The sequence below is a fragment of the Echinops telfairi genome, unplaced genomic scaffold, assembly GCF_000313985.2.
Source record: "Echinops telfairi isolate 266 unplaced genomic scaffold, ASM31398v2 ScPeMD7_7458;HRSCAF=8496, whole genome shotgun sequence".
Taxonomy (NCBI): Eukaryota; Metazoa; Chordata; class Mammalia; order Afrosoricida; family Tenrecidae; genus Echinops; species Echinops telfairi.
This window is the reverse complement of record NW_022111358.1, coordinates 16,379,749-16,391,320: the sequence shown is the minus strand read 5'-3', so window position 1 is coordinate 16,391,320 and position 11,572 is coordinate 16,379,749. Positions and strand designations below refer to the sequence as shown.

At 45.7% G+C, this 11,572-nt stretch overlaps 1 protein-coding gene across 1 annotated transcript in view; it reads right to left on the bottom strand.

Moving 5' to 3' along the window:
- Nucleotides 1–468, bottom strand: part of SRSF1 (serine and arginine rich splicing factor 1) — a 3,834-nt gene extending 3,366 nt beyond the window's left edge. Inside the window, exon 1 of the mRNA XM_004707386.2 lies at nt 163–468. Within this exon, the coding sequence (XP_004707443.1) occupies nt 163–356 (194 nt within the window). The 5' untranslated portion in view covers nt 357–468. The remainder of the gene's footprint in view (nt 1–162) is intronic.
- Between the last annotated feature and the right edge of the window lie 11,104 nt (nt 469–11,572).

Sequence of the window (11,572 nt, the reverse complement as noted above, 5' to 3'; positions counted from 1 at the left end):
GTCCGCTCCGGGCTTGCCCGCTGGGGCCCCGGCCACCCGAGCACCCTCGCCGCCTCGACTCAACCCCCTACCGAACTCCCTCCCGGGCAGTGGCGCCTCGCCCCCCTGAAACGGCCTCCCCCAAGCTAGTTCCGCTAAGCTGTAAGCCCCGTGCCGGCTCACCGCGGGTCCTCGAACTCAACGAAGGCGAAGGGCGGGCCCCCGCGACGATTCTTGAGGTCGATGTCGCGGATAGCGCCGTATTTGTAGAACACGTCCTCGATGTCCTTGGTTCGGATGTCTGGAGGTAAGTTGCCCACGTAGATGCGGCAATCGTTGTTCCCTGCCGGGCCCCGGATCACACCACCTCCTGACATGGCGACGACGAAAAGCGCGGACTCGAGAGCAGGCCTTCCCACCAAGCTTAGCGCACGACAGAGCGAGCCCGCCGCGACACCACGTCTCCCGCGGCCTCTCCAAAATGGCGCCTTTATCAGCTCGGCGCACGGATATGGTGGGGAGGGAGGAAGAGAAGCGGGAGGAAGCTGCTGGTCTAGTTCGATGCGCACGCGCAGAGTGCGTAACGGAAGCCGTTTAAGGAGACGTAGACGCACGCTCGACGTGACCCTCCGCACGGAGGGGAAAAAAAGTTCCCCGCGTTCCCAACTCCCGGAGGGGCTTGCCGACCGCAGATCAGCCGAGTGGGGACACTGACCCAGAGAACCCCGTTCAAGGAGCTACTGACGACTGCTGGGTCGTCGAGGATAATTAGTGCCCCCAAAGAGCGAGCCTCTTTTGAAGTACCTCGGCGCCTTGGAAAGGCTAGGTGAAACCTGGCCGGGCGCCTCGTCCCACAATGCTCCGCGACGCTAACGGCCTTTGGCGGGAAGGCCCCGGGGGCGGGGCTGGAGGGGAGGGGCCGGGTTGTGGGTGTGGAGACGGGTGCGTCTGCGGAGGCTGCGCCGAGGCTGGGCGTTGCGGCGGGCGCCGTAGCTTTGGCGTCTTCCCTAGTTTCTTGTTGCCGACCCTGTGCTGCTCAGGCAGGAGTCCCGTTGGAGGGAATGTAGTTCAGATTTCGTAGTAAGTGTTCTGCATGAAGTACCGTTCCACCTTCGGTTCAGAACTCAGCACAGTTCAGTTCCACACGCCGTCTGCTACCGCTGGTCGGTCTGGCAGGACCCCGATCTCTCATGCCCACCCGTAAGGACCTCTCCGATGGCCGCTCTCGGCCCAGCAGAGAAGGGAAATCAGAGTAAATCGTGCCTACCCTTCCTACGTCCTTCAGAGACCACGAAAGAAAAAGTAATTGTGTTGGTAAAGCCCTGAAATTAAAACCATTTTCAGCCGTGCACGTTGCTTCCACAGGGGTTGTGAACTCATTCCCAGGCGTCTCGGGTAATCGGAGAACGACCGGAGTTGGTCAGGACTGGGATCTTCTTTCTACTTACATCTGAAGGCTAGATGTTTTGTGTGGAATATGGAAATCAATTCAAACATAAAATGCACCCTGGAGATGTAAATACACTAAAAGAAATCTTGTTAAGGGTGATTTTCTCAATATATTTTCGTAGCCCCGATCCCTAAGGAAAGGAGCCCTGGTGGCATAGTGGGCTGGCTGTGTGTCGGCGTTTGGAACCACTGGCCCAGGCCTCAAGAGGATGGACTTTCTACCCGTTAAAGGTAGCAGTCTAGGAACCCAGAGAGGCAGTCCTGCCCTATCAAACCTCCATGAGGCAGAATCGACGGGGTGGCAGTGTTTTTCTCCCAAGGATGCAAAGCACTTTACAAAGGTAGCCTGAAAACGTCCTTAAAACCAGATGAAGAAATCAGGGTGGGGGGAGAAAGTTTGAACGGATCACAATGATCTACGTATAACCCCCACCCAGGGGGGGGTGGAGAACAGAAAAGAAGCGGAAGGGAGACATCGGTCAGTGTAAGACATGAAAAAAATAATTTATAAATTATCCTCCACAAGATGGATTAGGGCAGGACGGATGGATGAGCTCAAACACACCAAAGATTGAGAGGTAGACAGGTCTGTTTCTTTCTGTTGCATCCAGAGTTGCTTCTGAGTCAGAAATGGTTTGGACAGCAGCTGATAATTGCAACAATAGTCCTTTTAGAAACCGACTGCCATAGCCTTGCCTCAGAGCAGCTGGTGGGTTTCAACTGCCAACCTTTCTGTTAGAAGTGGAGCAGTTACCCACTTTGTCACCAAAATCACTACATGAATAATTTGTTTTCTTTTGAGATTACTCTTGTGAACGGAAATATATTAACCAACTTTGGACACTGATAAGATACAATTAAGATCTTCTTAATTGTAACAATTACTATGTTAATCCCATCCTAGGACACCTTTGCCTATCACACCTAACCCCATCATTGACCTCAGAAGCTACAATTTGGTTAATTTCAAACCCAAAAAAGGCCAACAGAGAAACAAGAATAACCTATTCATCCTATATTAAAAGCTCTACCGTACCCTCCTCTGAACTGAACAAAAATCAGAAATAATTGCATCAAATTGGAGACAAGAATAAATCAAAGCAAGTGCAGGCTTTTCTTATGTTTCTGGCATGAAAATGTCATGAGGGTAAAAGCACCCATGTGTAAATCACTCCATTATCACTGACTTAACATTAATCAAGGGACGATAAGCCGGAATGATTCATTGTAAACTGATGGGTAAAAATTGGGAAAGAAAAATGTTCTCAGTAAGAACTAAACCAAACTCACTGATGCGGAGTCGATTCCAACTCATAGCGACCCTATAGCGCAGGGGCGAACTGCTCTTGTGGGTTTCAAAGGCTGCAACCCTTCACTGGAGTGGAAAGCCTCAGCTTTCTGAAGAACATTATATAGCAAAAAAATGGTCTTTCTTTTTTCTGCTGCCAATTGAATGGACAGTGCTAGAAAGTGAATGGGTTTGTTTAAAATGCTATCCTTTTTGATCAGCCTCTTGTGAAAAACTCAGTTTCTTCCCTTTAAAATGTTTCAAAAGATATCATTAAAGCACACGCACAAGGACAATCTATCCTTTCCTCTTCAAATTTTTCACGTTTCCTTCCCCTTTTAATCTACAGACCCCCTTTAAGAATCTGATTGAAACCTCGCATCCTCTCCCCAGGAAAAAATTAGTGCATGCACACATACACCTAATTTTGTAAACATCACCAATAGTTCAAAGGACTGTTATGAAAGGGTCTCTGTAGATCTGCTGCGGATCTACAGGCCCAGTGTAAGCAGTCCTGCTCAAGAAATTTCCAACTACCTTTAAATTTTCAGATCACTGAGAAATAGCTGGACTAAGAATAATAGGCCCCTCTCCTCTACAACTAATGAATTTTCATCGCTGAGGCACGTTGGGTCTTAAATATAGTGCTTCCTTCCTTACTGTGCCCTCTAGGATGCTCACTCAAATGTGCGGCCCAGTCTAGTCCCTCTGCAGGCATTTTGAACATTAACCGGACCCAGTTATTTTTCTCCCCACTTCTTTTCTTCTCAGTGATTTACTTAACATTTAAAAGTATGCCTGTGGTGATGGTTACACGAATCTGTGAATATACTAAAACTAATTGAATTGTACATTTATTGCAAGTGAATTATATGATATGTAAATTATACTTCAGTAAAATGCTTTTTTTTTAAATCTAGGGAAACCCCCCCCACCCCCCTATGAAACGGCATATTCCACAGCAGCAAGATGCTCATATTATAGCTGGTGCAGGGAGGTAGCTGAGAAAAATTGCACTGAAAAAAATATGGGTTCCCTAATCATGAAATTCAGTTGGCAATATCCGTCGTACCCGTCCTTTCTGCCTTCCATGGGAGCAACTTTGTTATTTTTTACTAGGCAAAAAGCTTAGGAAGATTTGGTTCCACTGGGCACAGAATCAGCTCACTTGCCTAATTCTCCACTCCTTTACTAGTTTCAGTAATAAATAGTCTCTGAAAAGGAAGGAAATAGTACATATGCATTTTATTTCCTTTGCCTCATCTTCCCTAAGAGATTTTGTTGACAGATTTCTGCTGTCACTCCCTTTACAATCAGTAAATTCTCTGCTAAAACGAATATTTATTGACTGTTTACAGAGTGTGCTCTTTGGAAAGCAGGTGGGACGTTAGATGAGCAGAATGTTGTTTCTATGGAAACGTTGCCCTGTTGCTGTCAGTGCTTAGGCACAATGGGTACACGGATTGTTTTCCATTTCACTGTATAATGAAGACGGCCACACTTGAAGCGCACATAAGTCATTTAATAGTGTCTTGGTAATCCTAGTTTAGGACCAGCTCCCGCATTCCCTGGTTCTTTTATTTGCCTTGAGCTATTCCCTTCTTCATTGTCTAATTATTGGTAACAACAGAGTATGATTCTACCAGAAAACAACTCTGAAAATGATGGATCACAAAGTGACATCTGCATGTTCCCACCCTTTCTCCGTTTCTGCCCTACCATAACCTCCTCGTTCCCTCTTTGTTCATTGCGCTCACTTAACAGTCAGAACTCCGATTCATCTTGTGTATTTGCAAAATGAAGTAAATTCCTTTTTTAAGGTATTACATTAAAACAAATGACAACTATGCTTTATTTGCCAAAAGTGCTACATTTTGCTAAGTTAACCATCATTCTAAGTCTTATGTAAGTGTCCTCTATTAGTAGTAGTTGTAATCGAATTCTATGTAAATGTTGCTAAACATGTTAGAAAATTAGTTTCAATAAAAATCGAATTGAACATTTGAGAGTGTAACTTTTTTCTTCTCTTTCTTGTTTTAAAATGTGTCCCGGATGGGTGAGTCTATAGTGACAGGCACTCAATTATAAGGGTTCCTGGGGGCACAGGGGACGTGGGGAGGTAATGGGGCTGATGCCAAGGAGTACAGGAAAGAAGAAACTGCTGATTGTGGGAGCGATTGTGCAACACTTTCTGATAGGACTGAACTGTTGGATGTCTGGGTATGTCTACTAAAAGGGGATCCCAGAGTAAGTGAGGAATGATGAGTCAGTTGATGAGACGGTGGAGGGGGGTGGCGCGGGTATTTGAGAATGCAGTGTGTGTATGTGATTGGGAGATGGGGTGTGTATCAGAGTTTGCAAACTGCAGCCTTGCAGGCCAGCTCCAGCCAGTCCTGTTCATTTTTCATTGTTTGAGTGATTGAAGAAAATTAAAGAAAAAATATATTGTGACACATAAAAATGCTAGGAAAAACAAATTTAGGATGCAAATAAAGGTTTTCATAGGAACAGCCATGCCCATCCATGTAGCCCTTGCCCCTGCTGCCTTCATGCTACAAAGTTGAGGGGCAACAGTGAGCCTACGATTATTTATGTTTTCCATAATATTTACGATCTAGAAGTAAAGTAAAACTGAGGAAAGTAATGACCTGTTTTTGTAATTGTTGCTTAGCTTATTCGATGATCTCTCGTAGGTAACACAACCCGGGTCAAGTGTGTGGTTTGCACCTGCTTCCTCAACCTTTGTTTGCTCAGTGATCCGGTCCTGAGAGCTAGTGGAGGCACTGCCCTGGCCTGGCAGAGTGGATATGGCCCTGCTCCAATGGGCTCCATTTTGTGCAGTTTAGTTGATTCAAAATGGGCCAGTTTAACTGTTCTTATATTGGAAGTAATGTTGCACTCAAAAAAAATCCCTAACCGTTCTTGTTGTAAGTAATTACTGTATTTTTATGCAAATAAACTCCTGAGTTTCAGTGTTTTGCCCCCCAAACCAGGCAACCCCCTGGTACATTAGTTTACTGTGTGTGCTACGGGTGTTGTAAGGATGTACACATTTACTTGGGCACATTATGTGCAAAAATGTTTTCTACTGTGGGATGTCCAGGTGAAATTTACAAAATTTGCCGATTGCTTTCTGCAGGTCTGGCATCCCTCATCTTCAGGCTGGTGCCAGTCCCATCATCCCGCCACGCTAGCCCATGGGGCTGCCTTCCAGCTGTAGGCGATAGTCTGCACAGTCTGGCTGCACAGCCCGAGAGTTCTCTGTCTGCCTCCCCAGCTGCCTTGTGGCTAGGGACCACTGGGTTTCTACTCTTTAGAATCTAGACTCCAGAGGAGGAAAAAAAAAGTTCACTGGCTCTGAGACGCAATTTCTTTTCTTGGGATCTACTTTTCCATAGGATACTTCGCTGTGAGAGTGTTCACCTTTATAGGAATGTAAAAGTGGCGTAACTGGGATGTCAGCTCTCCTTAACTTCACACGGGGCAAGAGTCACCATTAGCAGCCTCAATCCCTAGGCAGATTCCTACAAGGTGAATGACAGATGTGCCTCCTCTCGTGCTGTGTTAGTCTGGGTTGACTAGAGAAACAAATTGAGACACTCATTTGTGTAAGAGAGAGTTTTATATCAAAGAGTAATTGTATATTAAAAAAACATCCCGGTCCAGTCCAGATCAAGTCCTTAAGTCTGATGTTAGCCCATTTATCCGATACAGTCTATAAATACCTGTCCAGACTCAACGCAACACATGAAATGATGCCGAATACAGGAAGATCACAGGCCAGTGGGTGAAAAGTCTTGTGGATCCAGTGTTGGTAGAAGCCTCTCAGTGCTGGTGTGGGTCTCCACCTGGGTCCTCCAGCCCCAGGGCTCTGGCTCCGTCAGCGTAGCTCCATATAGCTTGTCAACAGAAATGTCTTGCAGAGAGAGCATGTGTCCCCCGCTCCAGGGAGGAAGACAGGAGTTCCCAGAATCCTCACGAGAAGGCCATGCCCACACAGAGGCCTTATTGGCTATGACCTGATTGACAGGCTAGACTCCACCCCTTCGCTCAAGTTGACAGTAGATTATGTAACTGCCACACGTGCCAACCTTTATTACCAATTCTGACACCAACCATGCCTGCCATGATGGTCTCTGCTTCTCTGTAGACTTGCTCTTTCTTTGCAATGACCACACAAACTCACAGACAATCCTCATGACTGTGGAGTTTATTGGGGAAGCTACAATTCTGAATTGATAGAAACTTGGGATACCGTTCAGTCAAGACAGCCTGTCTTACCCATAGTTAGAAGGGCCATAGTCATCCACTGCACATTAAAGGAATGCCCTCTCTCTTCTTCAGGGGTTTGCCTCTCTCACTGCCTGGAACAGAACAATTTGTATCATACCTCAATAGGACATTTTCTGAAGCCTAGATTGCTCATACCTGATTAGTACCACAGGTAGGTGGGACTTAACCAGTATATAGCCAAGGTTGAACTTGCCCAGCCGAACGTAGTCCAGTACCATTTGTTCATTGCCAGCTCCTTTAAAGAGTGATCCAAGCCAAATCTGAAAATCCTCTCTGTTTTTTCTTGGATCTCAGACTCTAAATGGTTTGGAAGATTAGAATAATCAACACCAAGGATACAAATTGACAGTATCGAACTCTCATTTACCCAAGCATCATAGTATATTCACTGAGCAACTTCAATAAATTAAACAAGGACTTACACCTCCCCGCAAAAATACATCTGTATCTTTACTGAGATACACATTTCTGTCAGTGCATTCCTAATCCTCTCTCCAACAATAATTCTGCAATAGCATAGCTAACATCTCTTCAAAAATAATTTATAGGCCCAAGTAATATTTTCAGCGTTCAGGGAAAAGCTTGCTTTATAGTTTCTTTGAGATGAGTAAGCAGGTGTTGCTTTAACTTTGTGCAACTGAAGAGCCCCTTTAGGCAAATTTCCTAAAAGAAAGGAATCTATTCCAATTGATTATTCAAATGTTCCGTCTCTAAATATAGGATGACTGCTTATCACCTTAAAATATGTTTTCTCAGCTTCAGCTGAATCCCCAAACAGGAAACCCGAACTCCTGGCCATTGGATCGATGCTGACTCATTGGGCCACTCTAGAATAGCGCAGAGCCGACCCAGTGATGCCACCGGGGTGGGAAGCCCTGACTTTCTGCCTCAGCTAAGTCAGTTCAGGTTAAAATATTCGAATAGGCATTTACCTGGCTACCGTGTTACCATGTCTTTGCTGTGTCACAATTTACATCGTTTCTTGTAACTTCTTGGATTGCATCCCCACATATGAATGCAATCATATGGGGATCTAATTTCATTTCAAGGAGTCCTAATGGTACGATGGTTAAAGCGCTCAGCCAGGAACCAAACAGGAAGCAGTTCAAAGCCACTAGTTTCTCAGGAAAAAGCTGTTTTTATAAGGCAATTCTGCTTTGTCCTATAGGGTCACTATTGCTCAGAATTGCTCAGAATCTTCAGAAAACAGGTTTGGGTTTTAGTTATATGTCACTGCATAATGTAAAATTCTCTAATAACCCTTATGAAAACATATTTCCCTATAGATATTTATGCAGGAATTTGTATTCAATTATGTGAATGCTGAAGCCATGTCCCAATGGAGCCACCCTCTTTCGTTCTGAGCACCCGTACTTTGTGAAGCTTTGTCTAAACTGTAAGCTTGTGTTTGGGATGGTATGAAGTAATTGATGGCACTTTGTGCTCCAGTCGAGATTTCCAGCCTCAGAAGCCCACAGGGGCTGGTCTCCCTTGTGCTCCAGAGGCGACACGTTGAACCGCCTCAATGGCAGTGAGTCTTTGAGTAAGCAAGAGAAGTCCTCTCCAAACCTGGTTTACACAAACCAAGTCACTAGAGAAGTTGCCAAACTGAGCCCCCCAAAACAGTGACTCATTGAAGACCTGTCAGCTGGCTTCTGGTAGGCCGGGCTGCAGCAACAACCGACCTCCAAGATGCCTCAGCCGCACCTGCAGCTGCTGTTCCATGTCGGCACCCTCAGCTCGGTAGGGGCTCTGCACCATTTGTCCTCGCGCTCTGGGGTCTGCATCCACGGAGAGGCCGAATTAAGATGGGCTCTGAACAAGGTAGGTTTGGGTTCACATTCTGCCACGTCACATACTGTAGGGAGCCTTGGTGGGGCGAGAATTAAGCACTCGGCTGGCAGTCAAAAGGTCCGGGTCTGAGATACTCAGGCATGAGCCAGACCAAACCCAATGATGCAAACGTCGCCAAAAAGGAACGAAGAAAGCATGCAGATAGCACCTGTGCTGAAAGCCCTCTTCCCACCCCCTCATATGCCTTTAAGGCCCACAGAGGGGTAGGGGAAGAAAGCAGACAGCAAGAGGGGACCAGCACCCTAATCCACCCAAGGAGAGGGTACTGTTTGTCTCCACAGTGAAGAGCGAGAGAGTTGACCTCATTCAGGTGCTCCAGCAGTCGGGGGCGACATTTCTGCTCCACAGAGACTGCGGGGCTAGCCTCAGCAACAGGCATGACATCCTCTCACTAGACGGCAGCACTCCTGAGGATACAGTTGGGAAGTGTGGCCAATCTGACCTGCCTGCACGGGGGCAAACCAAGAGGGGAGTGCTACAGACCAGAAGTAGGAGCAAAGGCAGGAAGTCCCTGAGGAATCCCGATTGTAGGGGTGGGGTGGGGGCAGCACTTGGCACCTCATCTGAACTGGTTGGGAGTTACTGCCAAGGAGCCCACACTGAAAGTCTAAAGGTATAATGGTGTATGTGTCGGGGTGTGGGGAGACACTAGACTCTCTGTTCCATCCCTGACTGCAGGAAGAGCAATGGGGACTTGTGGGAAGCACACCTTTCGGTCACAAATGCTGAGGACTAAAAAGGTATAAGTGTTGGGGAAGTGGGTATGGGATATGGAACCCTGAAAGAAAAGGGATTGGACTGGTGGATTATAATAGGTCCTACCCCCTATTTAACAGAGATATTCATCTACACTGGGTCAGGTAATAGGCTTGGAACTATTTGTATGATCTTTTTTGGGGTTTTTTGGGGTTCTGTGTGTGTGTGTGTGTGTGTGTGTGTGTGTGTGTGTGTGTCTATATAAGATTGGCAAGATAAGCAACCCCAAGGAGACAGCTACAGGATTGATGGTTGGGGGGTGGCAGGGGAGGAGGCAGGGGGAGGGGAGTGGTGAGGCAATAATGACAGGGACTGGAATAGCAAGGGTTCTAAGATTGACAGTGAGGAGGGTGTAGTGCTCCTGGTCATGCTTGATCAATTGAAATGTATCCGAGAGGAATTACTGAGAGGTGACCATGGGAAAACATGAGAGCAGGGCAAGAGGAAAGATAAAAATTAAAAACAGGGAGGAAGAAGAAAGTGACATTTACATATATAGGTATAAATATAGATGTGGATATATGTAAATAGATAAGTAGATAAATATAGGTGAATTTGTCTATGTATGTATATGCATGAAAACACAACAAGGAAACAGATGAACTTTGGGCCTCTACTTAAATCTTACCTCAGGACAAGGACAATTGGTTCTAATAATGTGGAACTGTGTAATACTGACCTTCCTGACAAGATCGCTGAAGATAAAATGGGTGCACAAGCAAATGTGGTAAAGAAAGCTGATGGGGCCCAGCTATTTAAAGATAAAGAATCTAGGATCTTAAAGGCTTGAAGTTAAACAAGTGGCCATCTAGCAGGGAAGCAACAAAGTCCACATAGAAGAAGCACACCAGGCTGTGTGACCATGAGATATCAATGGGAATAGGTATCAGAAGTTCAAAAACAAGCAATCAAATTGATGTGAAGAAGCGTGGACAAGTGGAGACCCAAAACCCGCCTGTAAGAAAATTGGACAGCCCCTCACAGAAGGGTCACATGGAAGGGATGACAAACCCAGGGTGCAATATAGCACTAATGAAACACATAACTATCCTCGAGTTCTTTAATATTTCTTCCCCTTACTATTATGTTTTTGTTTTACCTCATTAATCTTGTTGGGCCTGCATTTGTTCATTTGTATCATTAAGATCATTAGATGCTTGAAAGCCAGGATAGATAACCCTTCAGAAATAATAATGGGAGTAATGATTCCCTGAGGGTATGGAAAGAGAGGGGGTGGGAAGGGGGAGCTGATAGCAATGATGACTGTATAACCCCACTCAAGAGGAATGGATAACAGAATTGCTGATGAACAGATACATTGGATGTAAAAGAAAAAATATAATTATATATATCATAACAACAATAATATATAAAATAATAAGGGTTCCTGGGGGGTAGGGTGGGGGTAGAAGGGCATAAAGGGGAGCTGATATCAAAGAGTTCAAGAAGAAATAAAATGTTTTGAAACTGATGGTGGTAGCAATTGTATAATTGTGCTTGATCTAACTGAATTATGGACTGATAATATCTGTGGCAGTTACATAATCCTCCTGTCAACTTGAGCAAAGGGGTGGAGACTAGCCTGTCAATCAGGCCATAGCCAATGAGGCCTCTGTGTGGGCATGGCCTGAGGATTCTGGGAACTCCTGTCTTCCTCCCTGCAGGTGGGACACAGTCTATCTGCTTCACGTTCTGTTGACAAGCCACATGAAGCTATGCAAATGGCAGCCAGAGCCCTGGATCTGGAGGATCCTCGTGGAGAGCTGCAACAGTGCTGAGATGCTTCCACAAGATTTTTCACCCACTGACCTGTGATCTTCCTGCATCCAGCATTATTGCATGTGCTGCGGGAGTCTGTAGGAGGATTTATGGACTAGTATTGGGCATATGGGCTAATATCAAACTTAAGGATTTGATCTGGAATGGGCTGGGATATTTTCTTAATATACAATT